Source organism: Eschrichtius robustus, chromosome 15, assembly GCF_028021215.1.
Source record: "Eschrichtius robustus isolate mEscRob2 chromosome 15, mEscRob2.pri, whole genome shotgun sequence".
Taxonomy (NCBI): Eukaryota; Metazoa; Chordata; class Mammalia; order Artiodactyla; family Eschrichtiidae; genus Eschrichtius; species Eschrichtius robustus.
In genome coordinates, this window is record NC_090838.1 from 54,638,858 (window position 1) to 54,663,124 (window position 24,267).

The 24,267-nt window shown below is 39.3% G+C and overlaps 1 protein-coding gene across 4 annotated transcripts in view; it reads left to right on the forward strand.

Annotated features, from left to right (window-relative positions):
* Positions 1–5,971: 5,971 nt before the first annotated feature.
* The window catches only part of UGP2 (UDP-glucose pyrophosphorylase 2), a 61,656-nt gene continuing 43,360 nt past the window's right edge, over positions 5,972–24,267 (forward strand). The window contains exons 1-3 of one of the 4 annotated variants that reach the window (XM_068565183.1): positions 5,972–6,062; positions 22,186–22,313; positions 23,161–23,268. In XM_068565183.1, coding sequence (XP_068421284.1) covers positions 22,200–22,313; positions 23,161–23,268 — 222 coding nt within the window. In that variant the 5' untranslated portion in view covers positions 5,972–6,062; positions 22,186–22,199. Of the gene's footprint in view, positions 6,209–6,734; positions 7,186–22,185; positions 22,314–23,160; positions 23,269–24,267 lie in introns of those variants that run through there. The other 3 variants (XM_068565184.1, XM_068565182.1, XM_068565181.1) reach the window with 3 other exon arrangements.

A 24,267-nucleotide genomic window follows, 5' to 3' on the forward strand; every position in this document is an offset into this window, starting at 1 on the left:
GAGGGGCCCATTTGTACAGAGATTTTTTTCAATAAATATAGCACCTTTATTTTCATTCTACAGATCTTTAAATTAATTGTGGGGGAGAGTTTGTGTTCAATTAGAGATCACAATAGGTAGAATCTTAAGAACTAGGGTTTCAGTCCTGATTCTATCTAAATTGTTTCAGCTTCCTACTCCTTTGTTTTTGGGGCAGAAATAGCAGTAGTCAGATTTTCCACTGCGCAGGTGGGGTGAGCGCCCCTTCCCCCGCCACCACCATGTTGTTCAAGGCTCAACTGTAATGTATAACATACCTAATCTAGTATACCTACCTATACAACAAGGAATTCTGCTTACTTCCTAAATCTCTCTGGACCCTAGAATCTAGACTGTTATCATTTGGGTTCACTATATTGAGAAAAAGCCATTTAAAAAATAATGCCTATGGACATATATACACTACCAAATGTAAAATAGCTAGCTAGTGGGAAGCAGCCACATAGCACAGGGAGATCAGCTCGGTGCTTTGTGACCACCTAGAGGGGTGGGGTAGGGAGGCAGACACAAGAGGGAGGAGATGTGGGGATATATGTGTATGTATAGCTGATGCACTTTGTTATAAAGCAGAAACTAACACACCATTGTAAAGCAATTATACTCCAATAAAGATGTAAAGAAGAATAAAAGACTAAAAATTTAAAAATTAAAAAAAAATAAAAAAATAAAAAATAATGCCTAAAGCGGTTCTTTAACATGACTATCTACAGACAACAAAAAGGATTAGATGAGATGACGAAACTGAATTTCCACTAAAGAATGAATTATACATTATGCAATTTACTAAGCAATGAACTTAATCAAGAATATACATGTCTTGGCCTCAAATTCTTTTTGGAATAAGAAAGGATATAAATTATAAATAAACATGGACATATGTAATGTATACCCACATATATATGTATATAGGTGTACATATACATATATATGCACACACACATACATACAAAAATTTCAAATAATTAGTATTGTTTTATTCCTTCTCACTAGGAAAATGGTAAAACCCTCAAGTTAACATGGTTTAAGGAAAGTTTTGGTCTATCTGGATCCTTCTTTCTTTCCTTATCCTGTTACTCCATTTGTGCCTTTATCTGGTCTCCATCCCATGCTGGTCTGTGTTAGAAAGGCTTACATTATCAAACAACTTAAAGTCTCTGAATCTGTCTGTGATGCTCAAAATTCAGACAGTAGTCCTCAATAAATTTATTTCTATTATTTGAATAATCTTAGTTTTTAATGTTACTGAACAGATCCACGCAAAGCCAGAACTTCAGTAGGCTTGTCAACCTCTAACGTTTTCTCTGTAAAATTCTTCTCAAAGTCATTGATAATTGAGAATAGCCTCTCTCTTCCTCCCAGCACTGCTCTCTGCTCCAAATTCTCATTTTCTTGGTGTGCTGCCCAGCAGTGGTGGGGTGGTAATATAGACCAGAATTTTCTAATTCTATGGTTCGAATGGCTTACAGCTGTGAAGCATGATATTAAGCCTTTCAGGCCTGGGGCAGGCAGTTGGGACTCCCTGGGCTGGTTGCCTCCAGCTTCTTGCAGCCTTTATCAGAGGATGGCCCAAGATGAACAGTCTCTACAGGTGGAATGGATGATGAATAATGTCCAGTAGTTCCACAGGCCTCTTATCCAAGCATAGTAGTATGCTCGGCAGTTGGCTGCTGAAGTAGATGTCCAGATGGTAGAATACGCCTTTGGCTGTGCTCAGCACACTGCAGCCAGCATGGAGCTCCTGGATGGTGCAGCTCTGATGGTTCTGAAACTCTGACTTCACAGACATCAGATACTTCTGATTGTTTGCAGCTGATGTGCTCTTTTAATGGCATCCAACATAGTTTTGGTCTGATTGATGCAACAATGCACATGTGTTTTACAAATTAAAGCTTCATCATTATTTTAAAATACTTGGTAGAAAAAAGTTCAGCTGGATTCAAAATCCATTTGCCTTATCATGTCATGTTTCATCATTGTTTGTCAATAAAAAGAGCTGTTAGATTCTTTGAATAGAATATCAACCATTATACATTTTTGAATGGTTGCAAAAGAAATAGTTTAAAATAATTTTTATCACCTATTTGTGCAATGTTCCTCATGAATGGTGACTCTATTAGTTTCCTATGGCTGCTGAAACAAATTACCACAAACCTGGTGGTTTATAACAACATATATTTATTCTCTTACAGTTCTGGAAGTCCAAATGGATTTCTCTGGGCTGAAGTCAAGATGTTATAATTACCCAGTTATTTAGGCTTCATCCAAAGAATAATCTTGAGGATCTTCTCTTTAATATTTAGTTAGGGTGGTGGGTGTGAAATGCTTAAAATAAATTTCCTGAGACTAAGGGAACAGAAGTTCTTTATTCCTTCCTTCCCAGTGGTGGCACTGGCAGGAAATTTAATAAGCTAGACCCAAGCAGAGATGTTTGGAAAACCATCAAAAGATGTTTGATGGAATGCACAACAGGGAATCTTTAATATGGTTGAAAGAGGAAGAAAAAAATAGGATTAAACTGAAAATTTTTCTGTTTAACAGCTCTTCTCTATGAGGATTTCAAAGTCACTAAGAATAAGTAACTTCATCATCTATGCATATGTCACCTTAGAAAAGCAGTATAATATTTATTCTATCTTATGAGTTTAGCAAGAGATGTATTATTTCATAGTGAGTTTTTTGTTTTTCCAAATTATGATTACATAACGATCTATGTTTATTAGAAACTCTGAGGGAATACAGACTGTTTCTTTATGGTTATTCCTAGGCCTACTCACTCTGCCTCTGTAATCAAGGGGGGCTCTGTAGATGCAGTTTGGCACATGACTGACATACAACAATTTATGGGCATCACCATTTGTCAACAACATTCTCCTCCGGGCAAGTGCAGAACAAGAGTAACAGGAGACAACATAGTAAAGACCTGCCTTCTATGCAACTTTCAAAGGAGAACCCAGAGGGAAATTATTGATAAGCATGAACAAGATAACACATGTGGTTAAACTGCATTTTTGTGAGCCTAATGACTTTTAAGACTACTCAGAAGATTGGTTTATCAACTCATTAGATAATTATCTGTAATGTGAGACAACCCTGTTTTTTAAAACATCTTATTTGAAATAATTGCTACTGTTTTGATATAAACTTAAATAACCTTCAAATGTAATTTAAAAAAATCATACTGTGAATAAATGGAAGGATATAATTGAAATAATTGAAATTCACAACTTGTTTCAGAAAACTTCCTGATTCATTAACAGGGTGTTGGCAACAGGAAAGAATGAAGTCTTTCTCAAGTATTTGGAAACATCATTCATTTTTTAGACTACTCATTCATTTAGTAGTCTGTCTCACAGATATTACTTGATATCTTTTTCCAGTTAACCCTGTTTGGTTACCTTTTGACTCAAGTAAAATGCCCTATTGTTAGGTCTAGTCAGTAACTGGCAACTTCTGACTAATAGTAGCCCTCTTTTTCTTCTTTCAGTGGGTGGTCTAGGATTTAGATGGATACAGATGGGAGCCAATATTGAGCGTGGGCAACAGTTTAGTGTATAGTTGTTGCCTGGTCTCTCGGCTAAACACTTAGTGCATGACAGAAATTTTTATGTCTCTGACATGTTCTCCAAAACTGCACTGCTTTATTTTCTTGTGTGTGGGGAAAAGGGGGTACAATAGACAAGAAAAAAATTAAAAGACCACACACATTGCTGATCTGTACACTTATTTCATACTTTAGTAATTTCTAAACCACCCCGTATTGGATAATGCTCATGGTGGGTAGTCAGCAAAGCTTACTGTAAAGTCATCAGGGCGTTGCATTTACTGCTATTACTCTTATACTTGGCCCAAGTTCACATTCTAGGTGAAAATAACTTAAAAATTCTTTACCTCTAAATATAAATTATAAATTTAATCTTATTTACAGCTCTCAAAGAGTAGCGAACAGGACACAACACTGCAAGTTAAAAAGATTTAGTGGCACTAAACTGGTCATTCAGCAGAAATAGACAACAGCCTTTTAAGCACACTTGAAACTTCTCCACGGCCATGATCTTTCCTCCTTAATCCCACGTGATCTGCCAAGTGAGATTGATTCTAGTGGCTCTGAGGTAGTGGGAGGTTCTTTTACAAAATGTTTGGGGGTTCAGAATTTAAATGTAAACCACTGGGTAAAGAAATTCCATTTTACAGGGCACTATTTGAAATAATATTTGAGAATATAGCTTCTAGAGTGCTACTTCTCTAAGAGCCAGCCTCTGAATTGATATAGACCTAACCCCTGAAGACAGGTAGTTACTTTTTGGAGATTTCTTGAGGCAGCAAATGTACACATCCTTTGGTACTATATCTCAATATATAATCGCTCATAAATCAAGATGTCATTCTTAGGTTTTACCAAATACTCTTGCTGCAATTAAAACTTACTTCCTCTCCCTTAATCTTTTGTGTAGGTAGGAAATAACTGATCATCCTTCTTAAACCTTGTATAATTAAAGACTCTTCACTACTCTTCAGCTTTATCATTTGTAGGCTAAGCAACCCTATGGGGCTCAAATCTTTTGGTAGCATTTTATTTTGGTGTTAACGCTGATGGATGGATAAATACTGCTTATTCAGTGCTGGAACAATTTCTCTACTGTACACAAAGAATGTGGAGAATCTGATCAAGATCTTCAGTCTCCAAATGCTATTAAAATGTAGACATTTGGATTTTACACACTTCTTTGGGGAAATCAGTTTTATCGCTGAGCGGTTTTTGGGTGTGATCTTTTTGGATTTCACATAAGAAATATAGTACCAAGGGTTATCATTCTCCAGCAGGACAAATGAATCACTGGCCTTTTCTGTGTTACTTCAATAACATTTCCATACGAATACGCAGCCCTAAAAAAATAATTTGTTTACAGAATGAGCCATTTAAAAATTGTCACTTTACCTTGGTTGATTAGTGTTGTCCAAGGCCTCAAACTCTTCTAGAATGACATGGTTTACTGGAGACACCTAAACAGAGCGCTGACAATTCATTTGTCCTGATGCAGGCGGCTTTAGTCATGAATTGTAAAGTCTGAGATACACCCAATAACAGGCGCACTGGGTCATACAGGTAGGTGGGGTTGGCAACATCAGGTGCGATTTAGCGGGCGCTGCGCTGGCCCTCTTGTAGTCCCCGACTCACTGCAAACGTTCTTTTAACATCCTCTTTCCTTGAGGGCTTCAAAAATCTATTAAAAGGAAAGCACCTCTTGAGGGGTAACTTAAGCCATTTCCCCTTTCATCAGAAAAGTAAACGCCTAACACTGCGGAAATCTCTACAGGAATAGGAACCGGGGTGGTGGTTCTGGTGTGAGAGCCTTCGCTTGGCGTTTTCTTCGATGCCCTAAATTCCTCCTCCTGTTAGTTAAGTCCCACACATCCAACAGCTTACTCTTACTCTTAAACGCCATCTTCACCCTTCCGAGACCAGACGTGTGGGTAGAGTTTGTGTCTACCGAGAAGGGCCTGGGCTCTCTCGGGGTAGTTGCGCGGGGTGCTCCGGCTCTACTCGCCCGGTAGATATCTAGCTTCAGTCTCTGGTAAGCGGAAATATTTTTAAGCACTACAAAAATAACCACTCGTGCTTCAGGTTGTCTCCCTTGCTGAAGTATCTGTGGAAGGCTGTGAGTTCTACTGGTGAAACATCCCTGGCCCAGCCGCTGGAGGCGCAGCCCCAACGCGCGCGGGATCCGGGCTCGAGCTCGTGCTAGTGCTCGGGCACAAAGCCCACCTCCGCCCGGCTGCCTCTGGCCGCATACGCCCCGCCCCCTGCCACCCCCGCGCGTCTCATTGGCCAGGCCCTGAATCCGCCTCGGCTCCTGACTGGCGGCTGCTCCTGTCTGTCTGCGCAGCGGGGACATTTCCGCCGTGAGGGGGGCTGCTCCAAATGGCGGGGGAGGGGTGGTGTTTGGGAGAAAGTGGGGGCTTTGGGTTGCGGTAGCCCGCAGCCCGGTGGACGAAGGAGGTCAGAAGCTGGGCTGCGACCACTGGTGAGGGGTTCAAGGTGTGCATGTGTGAGGGGAGAGGGGGGGAGAGAAGGTTGCCTCAGAGGTGACATTCTCTCAGCCTGCGAGCCTTCTTCCAGGCGCGCCATAAACGCCCCCAATTTCCCAGCTGCTAAAGGAAGAGGAGGAAGGTGGGTCTCTGTGGCGGTTTGGGGAGGGGCCGGGGCGGGCTTCCCACCACCCTTTGGGCGAGTGTGTTTCCCTCTCTGAGGCGTGTAGAGCCCCTCTGCCTGACCAGCTTTGGCCCCGGAGGCCCAACTTGGGGTTCCGCCAGGAGGAACTAGAATGTGTGAGGGTCGGGGCGGGCCCTCCCGGCCTCCTGTCCCTCGGAGTCGGCTTTCCCCTCACGGGTGGCCTCCCAGTGTCCGCTGCGGGGAAGGGGCGTGTAGCCTTCGGCCCCTCCCGGGAAAAAGCCGCTGCAGGGTTGCAGCCGCTCGCAGCAGGGAGGCGTCGGTCTGGAGGCCCCCGCCCGCCCGCCCGCGCGCCGAGCGCCTCTTAGTCCCGGGACGCTGATGGGCGGGTAGAAATGGTTGAATCGCCCCCCCTCTGCCTACCTCCCCCGCCTCCCGATCCCTGCAGGGCGGGGACCGCCGTTGGCCCGAGTTTCCCGGGGAACTGTCCGGAGGCCGGACGGCAGAGAGGGGAGGGGGAATCGGGGGTGCGGCCCGCCTGTGCCTGCGGCCGTGCTGCTCCGGAGGGCAGTGAAGTAGCCGCTCTAGATCCGCCTCTTTCATTGATGAAATTAGAGTTCGTGTGATATAGTACCTTTTCCGGGAGCCTCCAGCTGGCCCTCATTTGGGTGCAGTGTAGCCTGGAGTTCCGAGCAGACTCGGTCGCACCAAGTTTCTGTCTTTTGGAAGTGCGGAAGGTTTTCCTGGGTGGTTTTTTTTTCTTTTTTTTTTGAGGCAGTTTTAGCCGCTTTGAATAAATACTCCCTTAAGTGGCAAAACATAGGAAGAGGAGAAGGAACTCGTCGGTTGTTAAAGCAGGGGTGGAAGAGAGACCTGCCCATAGCGTGACTCCTCTAGGCTTTTGAATATATATATATACATATATATATAGGCCAGAGTATTTTAATAAATCCCTAAAATGTCGAGATTTGTACAAGGTAAGACACGCTTCTTTTTTCTCCCGGGTTGCTTTAGCAGTACCGAATTTGGGTACTGGCAGTCGAGAGGTTGTTTGGTGGGTGGTTTGGAAGTGGAAATGTTCATTTGAGGTACTATTTGCGAAACCCTTTTCGTTAAATTGACATTTGAGCTGTCTTGAGCTGCTGGGTTGGCGTTTCAGATACGTATAATTTATACCCCTGTACTCTGCTGCATTTAGTTCTGCCTCCCTGAAATCAGGTTAGTAGCACTCTGGCTCCCTGGGATAGGGGCTGTAAATGATGATAAAACAGGATTTTGGCTGCTGATTAATCCCTGTTCTCTTTTCCGGGTCGAAGTCAAGGTAACTCTGGTTGCGGACGGGAAGGGGAACTGAGAGGGCTGAGGAAAGGCAGGTGGGTTTAGCCAGGACTGTTGGGGAAGCTTTAGCGTTCTCAGCTTCTTCGTCTGTGTGTACGTGGTCTGAGTCTCAGATTCATTTATTGCGAAACCGGGAATAGCTCGTAGAAGCTGGAGGTCATTTCAGTAGGAGAAATGACTTTGCTGCATTGCTGTGTTTATTTTTTTCCCTTCTTTGAGATCTAAATATTATTAAGGTTTCTTTCAAATTAGGAAATATTCTCTAAATTCTACATGTGTGTTAAAAAAGGTTTAGGGAATGCCTCTCAACTGAGTTAAGCAGTAACATTGTGTGTATGTGTGTGTGTATCGTGTACACATTGAAATTGGTGCTACCTTAGACCTATGTCATCAATTTGTAGCATAAGATTTGCCTTCTGGTATGCAAGTAAACCCTTTTCTTGCAGACCCCAGAGTGTGAAAGCTTCGGCCATCTTGCTGAACACACAGCTAGTAAAGTTCACAACCACTTAATGTGGCTCTCAATAAATGTAATGTACTTAAAAAAAATTGTGTCAGTAATGGCCATCATTTGGCCCTGCGCATAAAAATGCCCTAGTAGGTTTTACATCACTTTATTAACTCTTCTTTGAGTTTTGTATAATAAAGTAAGAGAATTTGCCTGCATTATTATGAAAACACATGGGACACTTATGTCTGCCTTTAGCACTAAGCTCAGAAATGTCACTTGTCATTAGACTTTTAAATTCATGCTATGCCTTGTATGTGGTAAGAGATGCTTCTGTTCAGGTTGAATAAATGTCTTAGTCAAGAATAGAAAGTAGAGGTAACTGTCAGAAGTTTGCTGGATTTTGTAACAACAACAATATTTAATTACCAGCAAGCCAGTATTGCAATAATATGCTAGAGAAAAGTGGACAAGTCACTTCTCTTTAAAAGTTAAGAATATTATTAAACTCCAGGTGTTCCTCGTCGTTATGCTTTAGCGCAGCCTACAGAGGTGGTGCGTGTTGACTAATGTCACATCCTTTGCTGTTTGTTAATGGCTAATTGTTTTCAGGAGATTCAAAATAAAGTGGCAATACCTGTGTATGTTGTTATTCCTTTCCCTTGTCATCCACTTTTTAAAAAAAATCAGCTTTTTATCTTGAGATTTATAGAAAAGTTGCACATATGTCAAAACTAAGAAATTATCACAAGTATACATTACTATTAACTAAACTACAGACCTAGACTACTTTTCCATGATTCAATCCAACATTGCATTTAATTGCCATCCAGTTTGCTCTAAGTGGTAGTTTTCTTTTTAAATTGGCAGTTTTGCACAAAAAGATGACACTTCTCCCCTCCAAAAATTTTTTTAACATGATTTTGCTCCTGTTTATCATTGTTTAAATTTGTACTTCAAGTGTAAACTCTCTGTATGTTTAATTAACTTTGCTGCATTGATCAGTGATAAACTTTATTGGGTAATGATTCTGCTGTCTCCACAGATCAGTTTTTAAGTGTAAGCATTGGGATTTTTGTTTTTGAATTTTTTTTGGTAGCAAAGATCAAATTGTTTGATCTTTGCTGTAGCATTTATTGATATTTCCACTCATTGACACTTAGCTTGTGCCACTTCATAAGGAAAAGATTGAACAAATTAGGCTTCTAAACTGTTTTCATATGTTGTCTCATTTAAGCTTCACAAGAGCCCTGAGAGGTAGTAGATTTTAATCGTGACCTTACAGGTGAGAAAATTTAAGTATCTTATCCAAAGTTCACAGCTAGTAAGCACTGAAATTCATATATAAATGTGTCTTAAACCCTTGTCCTTTCCAGTACCTTTTATTGCCTCTTATGTTAAAGAACTTATCAGGAACAATGGCTTCTTTCTCCAACTACACTGTCAGTTCCCTGTGGGCAAAGATAATATTATATCCCTGGGGGAAATACAGTGTCTTGAAGTGGTGGATGCTCTGAAAGAATCTGTCATGGATGACAAATGAGAAATGCAGACTTTCCATGTACTTTTTAGTAGTTTAGCCTACATTTTTGGCTGTAGTTTATTAACACCTCTAACATAAATGTTGAGAAAGATAAAAGGGATGGACCTAGGTTTGAATCCTGTTACTAACAGGTGATCATAGACAACTTTTCTGAACCTCCATTTCTACTTATATAAACATTGGGTATTAGTACTTATGCCAACGGGTTTTTGAGAAGCTGAAATGAGATTAATTACGTGAATGCATTTAGATGGCCAGTAAATTTTACTTTCCTTTCTTAAAATGATGGTAGCTTTTTGGATAGCATTGCCACTATAAGTATAACCACATGTCACAAACAGAAACAATGCACCTATGGCAGTTCTTTATTTTCCTATTCCAGGTTTGGTGTTCAGGCCTCCAGCAACTTGGGAGTTGATATATATATTTTTTTAAAGTATGGGGTTGGAGGGGAAAGCTTGAACAGTGATGTGAATACATAATTGGGGACAGTTTTTGTTTCAGTCCAATCAACAACTGAAATTATGAGCTCTTACAATACGCAACGTACTGTATTGGGATTTCTCCTGTATCCCTTATTGTTGGCACTTGAAATTCAGATCTGGGTATTATACCTGTGTGTTGTGTACACGTGTTTGAATGTCCTGGAACCTGGGGTTGCTATTCTCGGCTTGAATCTCTTCCCTCCAATCTAGGCAATGTGCTTTATAGCAGCGGTCCCCAAACTTTTTGGCACCAGGGGCAGGTTTTGTGGAAGACAGTTTTTCCACGGATGGGGGCGGGGGGATGGTTCAGGTGGTAATGCAGGTGATGGTTAGGGGGTAATGCGAGCAATGGGGAGCAGCAGATGAAGCTTTGCTCCCTAGCCTGCTGCTCACCTCCTGCACCCGGTTCCTAACAGGGTTGGGGACCCCTGCTTTACAGGAAAGCTAGGCATGTCCATTCTCAAGCACTTTGACTGTAAGTTATTAGGTAGAAACGTTCAATTAATAAAAATACTTAATGTCAATAGGCAGGAGAATTCCCAGTATGTATTCCTTGGCCAAAAGAAGGTTCAGCGTGCTTTGGGCATCTCCCAAGTCTGTGTTTCTCAGGCACTTAGAATTCCTTCTCATAGGAGGACTCTTTACTGGATCTCTGGCTTAATTCCCTAGCTGGTGTATTCTGCCCTCAGGTCACCTTCTGTCTGCCTGTGAAATTACATCTCCATTTGCTAGTTTTCTCCATCCCAGGGGTTGTTGCAGGGCCCCCAGTTTTTCTAAATAAATGTGACTACTACTTAAATGAGAAAGGGCCCCTTGTCACAGTTGGAGGTGACACCTCCTGCTGTGACCCTGCTGGGTCATCAGCAGCTGTGACTTTTGCCAAGTATGTTAGTCAGTGCCATTTGGAATTTGGCTTTTCAAAAGTTCTGAGAGCTATGGGGCAATCTCCCTACATGATTTGAAACTTATAAATGGCACTGGACCTACTGTCATCTAGCCAGCTAAGGCAGTGTTATGTACTTATACTGTAATTTAGAAGAACTTTAAAATTTTATTTATTTATTTATTTATTAAGAAAATTATTTTTGGCTACATGGCATGCAGGATCTTAGTTCCCCAACCAGGCATCGAACCCACGTCCCCCTGCAGTGGAAGCGTGGAGCCTTAACCACTGGACCGCCAGGAAAGTCCCTGGAGGAACTTTTTAAAAAACTGTTTGTCTACTTAAATTATATAAAAATGTCCTTTAATATTCTTAAATTGAAGTACTTTCTTATATTTCAAGGGAAGCCGTTTGAGTACCCCTGTGTCACTTAAAAAGTACTTCACATTTTCCATTTGTTGGAATTCTCTTTTAGTGACTTTTTTTGGTGATTCTTGTTTGGTCAGTGGAACGTAGCCAGGGAAGATTAGCTGAACTAAGTGTAACGGGAGGGGTCTCAGATGAATACAGGGGTGAGAAGCATTCTGGGGCCTGGTTGTAGAGCTCAGGCCTAGGCCTGGTTCTTCTCAAATCCTAAGACTAAATTCAGCCTGTTGCTGATTATTTAGATGACTAGGATGTTTTCAGCCCAGGAAGGTTGTGGCATGGATTTGAGGCAGGACTAGAGGTGGCAAAGCAATGACTAAGGCACACTTCTCATTTTTTAAAGATGTAGCTTAGGATTCACTATGTTGCTAGAGAGACAGGGATTTAGTTAAATTCAGAGTCACAGTTATAAATGGAAAATTAAAAGAAATTCAAAGAGTTGAGCTGATGAAAACTTTGTTTCCAACATGGATCTTGTAATCTCTTTGGTTAAATTGTCTTTGTTCTTGATAACTGGGTCTTTCTTCTAGTAAAATGGATGATTTTCATTTGTGAAAGCCCACTCAGGGAAAAAAGAAATTAGACATTAGAGAAATAAGAAATATTAATTGGTACACTTCTTGGAAGTGCCATTTTAATATTCTAAGATAAATTGAAAAATTAAAAGGAAATTGATGTTAATTTTGGACAGTAGGTGTTTTCTTGTAATATCAGTTCACATTCACTTCACATTCTCTGTGTATTTTTCTTCATAGAAAATTGTAGTAACTTTATGAATTGTAGTGACTTTAGTTAAAAGAATGGGATACTTAATTTGTGTGAGGAAAATTAGTGGGCCTAATAATGAAAATATTCTGGGTCAAAGAATAATATATTGTAATTTTCCAGTTTCCACCATGTTGAATTTGGTACTTTTTGTGGAAGTGCAGGTATTAGGAGTTCCCAAAAAGTCAGATATATCCATTACTGAAAAGTTAATATAAACAAATATTTAAAAGTTAAACTAACTGGATTATCTGTAAAAATGAATAATTAAGAGTTGACTGTATTAACTTTATGTAATATGATTCATTCTGATATCCAGAATTTATGCCAGTGGAGAAAATCCCAGCAATATTAGAATAAAATTGTGGGGGAGATCCTCTGAAGGTTTGGGATTTAGTGCATGTGGAAATATGATTCACTTACCACCCTTTTGATTGCTTGGCATCTCTTTAGAAGCTTGGTTTTCTAGGCTGGTGTCCTTTTTACACAGCCTACAGTTTCTTTTCTAAACTATCATGTTTTGAACTTGGTGTAATAGTGTTTGAATTGTGGACATTTTGGTCTTGAGTAATTTGATGGATTGTCCCAGGCACAGTGACTATTAATTGAAACCATATGTCTTAGGTCTCTAAAATTCTACTACCAGGCATGCATCTTTCTATTAATAACTTACTAAATTCTTTGCAAGTTGGCTTGCTAAGTTATTGAAAGAAAATTAAACTTTATGTGTTTTTTGGTTGGGTTTATGTGTGAGAAAGGGGATAGTACTCCATTTGAAAGCTGTTTTCCAGTTCTCTTAACTGGTAAGGAGGCATCTCCATCAGTTCGTTGCAAAGTAACTGTCTAGGATTCAAATTCTACCTCTGCCAACAGTCCCATTGTTTACTTTTCTCCGTCATCGCCAAATGAAATCCATTGTGCCCCCAAACCACCTTGACAATTAAGAATTGTTTTTGAGAGCCATGGAGAAATTGGCTATGTTGTCTTAGTTAACTTATATAAACGACAAAATGTTTTGTTTTCCAAACCATTGCTAGATATTTGTTAGTTTTTTTATGTAAATCAAGAAAGTTCCCTGTTTCTCTGATTTTTACTTGTATCTTTAAAAAAACCCCACTATTCGTTATATTCATGTACATGAAATAGTCAAGTTATGCTTAGTCTACTTTTTAATTGTTAGTATTTTTTTATAATTTGATATCTATTCTAGGGGACACTCCCTTTAACAGTAGTTCCACTTGCTCTTTGGCTGCAAAGGTAATTGAAGTTTGTGTTTTTCTCTGGTTGCTGCCCTGGCAAAGACTGATGTGATTTTTCATTTATGTTATAACCCTGCCTAAAATTTTAAAGCTTCCAAAGAGTGTAGGAAAACCAAATAACACAGTTCTGCACTGTTGCGGATTCATTAACGCCGATGGTAAAATGCTTAGGCCTGGTAATAAAATATTTATAGAGTACATAAAAGCTTTCTTCGATTTTTCATTGCCCAGGAAATAAACAATATAGAAGGAAAAGTTGAAACGCGCAAGAGAATGCTTATTCTGATATGTAGTTTTCACTTCACGCAGTAACTTCACTTGATAGACGTATTAGGGTTTTTGCAGTTTTCATTCAGATTTGGTGGCATACAGCCTGGAGGTGGTAAACCACATAATGCACTGTAACAGAGAAAGGGAGAACTTCCTCCAGGAAGGAGAGGCAGGGTGCCATGCAGCAGGGTTGGGATTCTTGCGTGGCTGCCACTGTGACCTTAGGCAAGTCAGCATCTCTAGGCTCTGTTTCATCTCCAAGATAAGGGAATTAGACTCACTGACCTTAAAGCCTTTCCAAGGTTAAAAATTTTATCTAAATGCACATGTATCAAATTACACAGCAGGCCTGTCAAATCATTTTTTGGTCCTTGATGGTGATTTTATGTTGTATCCCTTTTCTCTCCTCTCAACAAATGGGAAATGGGTGTGATAGGCCCCTTACCATCCATTAAACTTGTTGCAGAGTGATATTATTTAACTAGTTGGCACATCTCTCCTGAATGTTCTGTTTTCCAGAAGTGATATTTTCTGTTTTTTGGGTTTTTGTTGTTGTTGTTTTTGTTTTAAGAGCTACTCTGTTGTATGAGAGCAAGGTTAATCTTAATTATTAATGAGAAGTCTGGTTTATGTATAAATTCTAACAGTTAAAAAATTTTTTTAAGCAAGCAATGCATGATTAGCAAAAATCTTGATTATCAAGTAGCTCTGCATGTTCGGTGCTGGAACAGTTCTCAAAAGCCTGGTACCTTTTAATTTTTGTTAATCAAAAATCATTTATTAAGCATTCATATGGCTGTGACCCATGCAAGTGTTAGGATGTACATGGCTGAGTCATTTAAAAATCTATGTAAATGTAAACAGTCATACTATAGTTTATAAGCTAAAATAATATTAACTTTAATACTGAAAGATCATATAAAATTGTATAAGACCAACTAATCAATTTTTCTTTATGATTGAATGACACGGACTTTATTTTTCTGTGTTTTTCCTAAATGAAGCTAAATTTGAATATATAAATTGCCCAATTTTGTTTAATCACTAAAGTTAGTGAAAACATTATGGTGACATTTATACACAGTAATAAAGATTGAAAGGAAATTTAGAGGTCATTTTGTCTAAACTGCCTACAAGTTTGGAATTTCTTTGGCCACATCCCTGATACTTGACTGTTAAATCAGCCTTTGCTTGAGAAGCCTTAGGTACTTCAGGTACTCAATACACAGCCCATACTTTTCTTAGCCCTGCTTCTCCATGACTGGAAATCATAGCTCTTGAACACTTTCTCTTTGGCCTTACCGGGTACTACCTCCACTGGACAGGACTCTACCTTCTTTATACCCAGCACATTGCAGTATCATAATAGGCTCTTACTCATTAATTTAATAAACATTACTTGAGTATCTACTGTGTTTCAAGTTCTGTTTTATGAATACATTGGGTATACAGTTGTGAACAAAGTAGATACAATATATTCTTGGATATTGTTGGGTAAGATATACATTGAATAAATTTTAGAAAGTATGATGTCATAAAGGGGTGGTTCAAGGATCTACCATATGAGCATGTAATGGGCAACCGTGCTTAGTTTAGAAAGATTTCTAGGAAGAGATTACATTTAAATTGAACACACAAATAATATATTACTGGCTGTTCAAACCACTAATATGAGAAGTTAAGTCTTGATCTCCAGTATACATTATCAGGTGCCTGTACTGTGCCAGGTGTTGAGGTAGGTGTAGGAAAAAAAGTTGAATAACACTATATGGCTTGTGCCCTTAAGGTGATACAGACAGACATCTCAGCAAAGAATTAAAGTTTTGGGGGTATTTGATATGTGTCTGATACAGCGCAGATTAAAACCTCCACGTAGCTTGAGTTGTGGTAGAAAGGAAGGCCTCTTTGAACGTTCAGAAGCCACCACCTAGAACACTAGGAATGCCACCTCCAATAGCAGATGCTATTCAACTCACAGAGTTTGAGCTCTTGGGGGCTGAGGGATCAGGGAGTTTCCCGGGTGTTGGGATGATTCTCATGACTTTGGAATTCACAACTGGGCCTTTAATTTCTATTTTTCTCTCCTCATTTCTGCCTACCCTTCTCTAAAATTTTTGAATTACACTTGAGATATGTGTTTTGGAACAGTCTTATAATAGGATGGTTTTAATTTCATAGAGCAGAAAAATACCAACTCAGTTGGCTTAAAAAATGAGGGACTTATATCACATGAATCTTGAAGTATGATGTTCCAGGGTTGGTTGATTCCATGCAAAGACTGCATCAGTCTTTTCTTCCTTCTCTTAAGTATATTTGTCTCGTTCTTGGGTCAGCTTTCTTCAAAGTCACTAAATTGCAGAAGAAACTGAAGGTGAGGGGTGGACACATACTCATTGTGGCCAGGGATGGAAAAGGTACTATGTTTTCTCAGGTGTCTCTTTTTTCAGTGAGGGACGCCTTTATCCAACGTCCTTTGCAAACTATATCTTTGTTGCTTACTGGCCAGAATCATTTTATGGTTCACATTTAAACCAATCCCTGGGAAGGCTTTAGACCAGTCTGGGCCTGGTGCCATTTCTGAAGGCCTTGGGGCAGAGAATAGATGACCAGAATAGCAATGGGGTAGGAAGATGATTGATGTGCATGGCTGATACAAACATGTTCAAATAAATGGAGTAGAGTCTATATCAGAGCTACTCAAGGCAATACTGGCTGCATTCATTTATTTGAAATGCATATTCTCCTCACTCCAGACCCAGAGGCAGAATCTCTGGGAGCTTGCCCAGGAATCCGTGTTTTAACAAGCCCTCCAGGTGATCTGTATGCATAAAGTTTTAGAAGTACTATTGAGACAGGAACTTGGAGCCTTTAGGCACTCTGCTTAAGCACTTTCTTTAGCTTTGGCTACTCAGAAAAGTACTTCAGCTTGGCTTTTAAGGTATGCCTGGCTAAGGAATTTGTATTTCTTTCCCATCAAATGAAAATCCCATCAAATGGAGAAGTGACATGATTAGAGTTGCAGTTTAAGGGAATGAATTCATTCTGCCTGGTACCACCAGATTAGAGTGACAGATGGGTAGACTAGTTAGAAAGCTGTTGTCATCATGACCAGGAGAGTGAAATTAAAGTAGCAGTAGTGGGAATGGAAAGCAATGAATGGAATGGTGGCAATTCAGTTAGGAAGTTTGGTATTGGATTGGATGTAATGTGAGGGGAAAGGAGGGAAGAGCCAACTGTGACTGAGATTTCTAGGTCACCTCGGAGTGACTAGGAGAATGTTAATGCCATGGGGTGCCGGGGCAGGAGGGGTGGAGGCAGGGAGATGAATTTAGTTTAGATGATGAGTTTTGTTTTGGACATGTTGAGCTTGAGGTACCCAGCTGGGTATCCAGGTGCAAAAGGTCTAGAAGGCAGTAGGGAATGTGAGCCTGGAGCTCAGGAAAAAAAGATCAGGATGAGAGGCATGTATTTGGGAGTTATCAGTAAGGAGATCGATAAGGGAATAATTGAGGGGGAAAATGGTCTGAGGACAGAATCTTAGGAAACCCAGGGAGTAGGAGAAGAAAGAAGGAGCCAGTTATGGAAACTGAGGCATGGTTAGAGAGGTAGGAGAAGATGTAGGATAATACTGGGTAGCTGAATCCAAAGAATAAGAGCTTTTCTAGAGGAATATTCGCAAACAACTGAGTTTAAAGGACTGCAGTAAGAGTCCGGGAGAGGCTGGTTAGCTTTAATAAGTCATAAGTCTAGTCAGCATATGTCCTCGGCTTTATTCATGGATATTTCCAGTTGCCACTACGTTCTTAGAGTTTCATACTTATTTGGCTCACAAGTCATTTCCTGGTTTAAGATTAAGTGAGCTTGCCAATTCTGTGACTTTGGGTACCTTTCATTGTGGGTTTCCAAGGAAGGTTGGGACTAATCAGATCTAACGAGTGGTGGGAGGTGGCCTGGGAGAGAGGGCTCCTCACCTTCTTAGTTGCTGTAGGTGTTATCTCTGGCCTGCTCCTTGTGAAGCTAGCTTTCTGCCTTGGAATGTGAAGTTGTTTTGTTTGCCAGTATCAGGATGTCAGGGAAGGGTATTATGTATACTTCTTAGTTGCTGAAATGGATAAAATGAAATACCTGAATTAAGAAACGAAAACAATCACTTGCTAGATTGAATGTCTCCTACTTCTCAATTCTGTTCCTTTCCTCCTCCTCTTCTCTTCCCCTCCCCCCTTTTTTGGCTCCAGTTGGATAGGGGAAAGTTGATGATGTTGAAATCTTAGTTCTCGTAAACAGGAAAGAATTAGGAAATTGAGGTACGGAATAAGCTTTAAAAAAGCTACTGCTTGTTCTATCCCCAATTTACTAAATTGTCATTAAGTCAACTAAGACAATTATAGTAAACCCAGTTTCATGTGGTAGGGAGTTTCCTGTCTGTTCACTGGGCATAAGAAGACATTCTGATAGACATGCTTTCAGAGGAGAGTGTTATTTGGGAATTTTGTGCCAAAGATTAAAGAGAGCCAGACTAGGAGGGAAAAAATGAGCAGGATGTTTCTACCTCACTGTGGTGGAATTGGGCTCAGAATAAATTGGCTTTGCTTCCAGCATTAGCCTGCTCTGTGACCTTGGGTAGGTCATTTAACTTTTCACCCTCAGTTTCCTCATCTGTAAAATGTTGAGGGTAGATTAATTGCTCCGTCTCGTGTCTAAAAATGTTTTGATTTATGACTGAGGTAATGAAATGTTTGATTCCTAAAACGCTCTCTCTGTCTAAAGTGGAGGGGGATCAATTCTCTATTGCTAGGAAGTGAGGTGGTACAAAACATCTTAGGAGGTTAGAAAGCTTGCATTATTCAGTGGATTCTTTAATTGACCTTCCACTAGAAACACAGCTGCCATTGCCAGAAGTGTAACCTGAGAATGTTAAGTCCAAGAAAGCTTCTGAGTTCTATACTTCTTTTCCTACCAGAAATTCCAGACCTTTCTTAAAAAATTCAGGATGGATAAAAGAGGTCACTGCAAAGGGAAATGGTTTCTAGCTCCATGCTTCCTAGTCTGTGCCAGGTGCTTAAGATTGAAAATTCTTTATTCCTTAAAAGCCCTTACTTATTCTTTAATCACTTAAAATCAGAACTTCATAGTAGCACTTTGCCCAGGGGAAGGGGAAGGAAACAGCAGTGGAATGAGGTGGAAGAGGTAGTAGGCTTATAACGTTCTTTGTTGTAAAAGCTGTTCAGATTTGTAGAGGGGTAGAAGGAATACAAATTGTTCTTCATTTGCATTTGGTGCTACATCAAACCAATCAAAGTTAGGGATATTTGTCACAACTCGAGTTTTTTTTTTTTTTTTTTAATTTATTTATTTATTTTTGGCTGCGTTGGGCCTTCGTTGCTGCGCGGGTTTTCTCTAGTTGCTGCGAGAGGGGGCTACTCTTTGTTGAGGTGCGCGGGCTTCTCATTGCGGTGGCTTCTCTTGTTGCGCAGCACGGGCTCTAGGCGTGAGGGCTCAGTAGTTGTGGCTCGCGGGCTCTAGAGCACAGGCTCAGTAGTTGTGGCACACGGGCTTAGTTGCTCCGCGGCATGTGGGATCTCCCCGGACCAGGGCTGGAACCCGAGTCCCCTGCATTGGCAGGCGGATTCTTAACCACTGCACCACCAAGGAAGTCCCTGTCACAACTCGAGTTTTAATCTGTGTCTGGGCTTTTTGAATCTATGTCTGAGTTTTTTTGAATCTGTGTCTGAAGATTGGACCTGCTGCAGCTGGCAAAGATACCATGTAGTATTAAATGTGAGTCTTTCAACTAACCTTTCTTTGCTAGGCTTGGAAGGGAGGATAGTAATATGGGTTCTGTGTGTTTTGACCTTAAATCACATACATTGATAGGTTGTTGTTCTGCAGAGGGAGTCTCTAAAGTTTGGTGTTTTGTTGTTGTTTTTTTTTTTCCCCTGGGCTGTTCTCATGTCTCAAACAGCTACTGCAGTTATTTTTAAACTTTGTAGTTACATTTAATTTTATCTCACATTTGTTATTTGCCCAGAATATAAAGTAAGTTAAATGTTTCCATCACTATTTGTAGGAATGTGACTGTGCATGCTGGCCTTCAGGATCTGACTTCAACAACAAAACAGCAAGTCTTGTAGATGTTTTTGAGTCTAACAAAAAACTTACTTTTAAAATTGTTGTATAGTTACTTTTGATCTATTTTAATCAGTCTGTGACACAGAATCAAATGATATATGTGTTCTTTAGAGGTTTTATATTTAGTAGATTTTTCTTCCAAATCAATTCTTAAACATTAATATGGGAGTTGGTGGGGGACTTAACGTGTGACAAACTTTAAATTACAACTAAGTCAGTCAAAGGATGACATGTATGGTTGATGTCACATTAACTCTAGTTTAAAATGTTCTGTAGGAGTTTTTAATTCCCTGTCATAGTAATGATAGTAGTGCCAAACCCCGAAGTGCATTGGGCTTGAACCTCTGAATGCTGTGGACCCATTAGAAGACTGTTTTTTGATTGTCACAGATTGTACTGTCTAAAAACATTCTTAAGGTGATTGTCTTAAAAAAAAAAAAAAAAGCTCTCCAAAGACAAAATAGGAACAATTATTATAACAGAAAATAATTATGGTCGAAATGTCTGTGGTTCCTTGGGAATGCTGTGCTTTTTGTGTTTTCCATCATTAGTGCAGTTTGAATGAATGTATATAGTTCAGAGGTCTTCGTGTTTGCATTTTAAAATTAGGTAAATGACCTCAACTTTCAAGCTTGAATTCATTTTTACTTTTAATTTTATTTCATAAAATGTGTAGACAGTTACCTGTTCTCTGCATTTATAAGTATAAACAATATGTCTGTTAATTCTGTAATTTTTATAATTATGTAACTCCTATCCTTAAAACATTTAAAGTAAACCCTTTATGTGCAAAAAAAAAAAGTTATGCTAACGTGTTCATCCATTATCATCATTTTTTACATATTATAATCAAATTGCTACTTACTAGTTGAAACATATCTTTATGTTTATGGAACATACAGGTGTGTGTTTCTTATGATGTTTCTTAGCTCACAAAGAAGTTATTTATGAACTACAGTGTGGGTCATTTTGGTAGTTTTACTGTAGTCCATAAACTTAAGCCTTTAAGAAAAGCACAGTTAGAAAACACTATTTTAGGATTGGATTGTGTGCTTTCACCAAATTCCCTTGTATTTTTTTTTATTTTAATGTGTTGGAAATTGTGTATGTACTTTTTTTTTTTGAAGAGCTATGATAAATATCTAATTTGTTAACATTTTTCGGTGTTTGGGAAAGGCTGTCTACATTAAATTACCTCAGGAATTACATATTTACTAATTTTTAATAGTAATTTACTAATTTCTGCTCTCAAAACTATCTTTAAAATATTGATTATGTTGCCTTTAATTCTGTCTATATGCTTCCTTCTGCCCAGATAATAAATGAAGGAATTTATGGTATGTGGGAGTGTTTTTAGCTATATTGAAATATGGTTTTGCTAAATTAACTAACATTTGTAGAACTAACTATCTATCAAAAGAAATGTTTGAACATAAGCTTCAAAAATACATTTATAAAATAAGATTGAGTTAGGTATTGAGGATAAGGGGGGGTGAACAATAATCCGATTGTTCCTTATTTTATAAGAAGTAGACAGGGTAATTTCTGTCTAGATAATGAAGTATATGAAACAACCTTGTTGGCATTTTTCTCCTAAGGTACTTGGGCCTGGGATGTTTTCTTTTTCTGCGTTTTTCTTTGTTTGTTTTCATCTAACGGGCATTTCTGTCACCTTTAGTGAGATCCATCTGTCACAGAGGTGCCCAGCTATGCCAGAAGTCCTGATAGTCTTGTCCAACACACATGAGCATTGAAAAGTTTGGCTGAAATTAGGAACCAGAAACAGGGAGGCAGCCCTGTGCCCTTCTCCTTTTAAAATGAAAATTTTGATGCCAGGAAAGTAGAGGCACTTTGGAATAGCCAGTATCTCTCAAGGGGTTCTTCTTTAGGGAGGAATATGAACTAGAGTGGCTCCCCTTCTAAAATGGAAAGGATTCCTTAAATTTTTCATCTGTCCTGGAGGAGGAAGGAGTTAGTTTGGCTTCAATTACCAAACCCTTCAGTTCTCTTATGAGGCAGCAGTTCCATAAGGACAGGTTCTATAAAATATGCCCTTATTAATGTTATTCCAGGTGTTCTCATTTTTTTCCAGCTTTTACAGCTAGGACGGAAACATCAGCGGAGATGGAACTATATGCTCAAATGAAGATTAATCCTTTTACTTCCACCTGCTTCATCTCCCCAAAAGTGTTTAGTATTTTAGATACACCTGTAAAGCATATAGATGTATCAAACAGTCAAATTTGAGTGCATATGATTATTGAGTCATAACTAGTTGACAATGCTAAAATCCTCCTGGAGGTTGATGGGACCAGAAGATTGAGCCCTTTTCATTTGCTGGCACACCAGAAATAAATTGGTTGTGGTTTACCAGCTGTTTTGAATGGTTGTCTGAGTTCTCAGTCTGTGGTTTTTATATTTTTGTTTTAAGATCTCAGCAAAGCAATGTCTCAAGATGGCGCTTCTCAGTTCCAAGAAGTCATTCGACAAGAACTAGAATTATCTGTGAAGAAGGAACTAGAAAAGATACTCACCACAGCACCACCACATGAGTTTGAAGTAAGGACCCTATACTGTTTTTGCTTTCATCCATCTACATACTGAGTTGCTATTGCTGCTACTGATCATCTAGCCTGAAATAAGCACAAGATGTAGTGATATATTTGAAAAATTAGGATTGCTCAATAATTAAGGATTTTCAATATTTACCCATTATAAAACCATTGTCTTTTTTATTTTTTAAATTCTGGTAAGTTTCTAAAGTTTGAAAGAGTCAGAACAAAATTACAATTTATGTGATCTGTGTTTTGGTATCATTGGATGGAAAAATGGATACCATTGTTCAGTTAAAATTGTGAGAAGTTAATTGATCAACCTTATATCCTGCATGCCTTTTCCAAAGAGCCAGTTCTAACAGAACTGTGCTACTCTGACAGCTATGATAGAGGTTTCCCAGAATAGGCAGGTGTTTACTTTTCTACTTATAAATCAATAGATTATCCTTTTCATTTTCAAATTTCAATTTATACTTAATGTTTTGAGGTTAGCTGTTTTTTGCTCCTTCTTGTTCTTTTGGTGAAGATTAATTGTCACTTAAAAGAAGTAGAGAAATACATTGGTGAGTAAATGTAGAGAACCAGTTGGAATTCCCACAGGCCAAATGGTGTTCAGATTACATGATACGGGTGGGAGATGGGGAGATTACTTGTATTCCTTTAAGTGTGGTTCCTATTAGCTTTTTTTCCTCTTTAGTTTTAAATTGGGGTGTAAAAAAAGTCTCTGCTCTACTCCATGTTTTAAAGGTATAAGAATTTCACTGAAAGGTATTTTAAATGTACAATATATGTCTGTTTTTATTAAATATTAAGCATTCTGCTAGTTATAACAACAACTTCTATTCTCATAGCACACTAAAAAAGACCTTGATGGATTTCGGAAGCTATTTCATAGATTTTTGCAAGAAAAGGGACCTTCTGTGGATTGGGGAAAAATCCAGAGACCTCCAGAAGATTCGGTAAGTTCTGGATAAAATGTAGGAAAATTTAAGGTAATTTCAGACACTGGTTTAACTTTTGGGGGTGGGATACTATAGGGTACCTGTAGGAACCATCAATTCAGACATTGAAACTACAGAGATAGCCTGCTACTACTTTCCTTTCTTTTGGACCCATCTATCCAGTCCTGCAGAGCACTTATGAAAGTCTAATCTCCCTATAACACTACCTCATAACTTAACATCCTTGAATATGAGGCAGTTCTTTTGTTCAAACACATGGTAAGAGCTTCATTATGTTTTCTTCCTTCTATCTCCAAACCATCTGATTTCTCATTGCCTATAGGGTCATGTACAGTCATTGTCAGCTACTTAAAGCTCTCCCTATGCTTTCAACCCATCTTTCTAGCTGTATTTCCCTTGCCTGCCTTTCTTGAACCAACCCAGCATTCCCTTCACATGCATAGTATTTCCCTGCTTCTAGACTTCTGTGTATGTTGTTTCCTTGGAATGCTACGGGCTCTTCACCTATCAAAATCCTGCTCATTCTTTGAGGCTCAGTCTAAATGCCTCCACCTCTGTTGTCAGCTCCTAGCAGAAAGCTGCACTGAAGAGGTGTAATGTGGTAGTATCGGAGGTTCAAATCCTAGCTCTACTGCTTTTGAGCTTTGTGTAAAATGAGAATGATACCAAGTGCTTTCTGTACTTCACAGGGTTATGAGACTCTCTTAAGAAACATATGGAAACATGTTAAACCATGAAACATTTTGCAGATGTTCGTGGTTATTTCTATCATGCTGTGGTAGTAAGCCAGCCTAATTAGTAGCAGTTGTTTGTATGCATGTGTTGTCTTCTTACTAGTCTTTGAGGCCAGGAGACCATGTATCCTGAGTTGAATGATTGATCTAAGTTAAGTGATTGTTTCAGGGACAGGTTTGGTTAACACAGTGACCTTTCTTTCCTTTCCTGTCAGCAGTTTTGACCACTGCTGCTTGTGGCATTTTTCACTGAAGGTAGAAA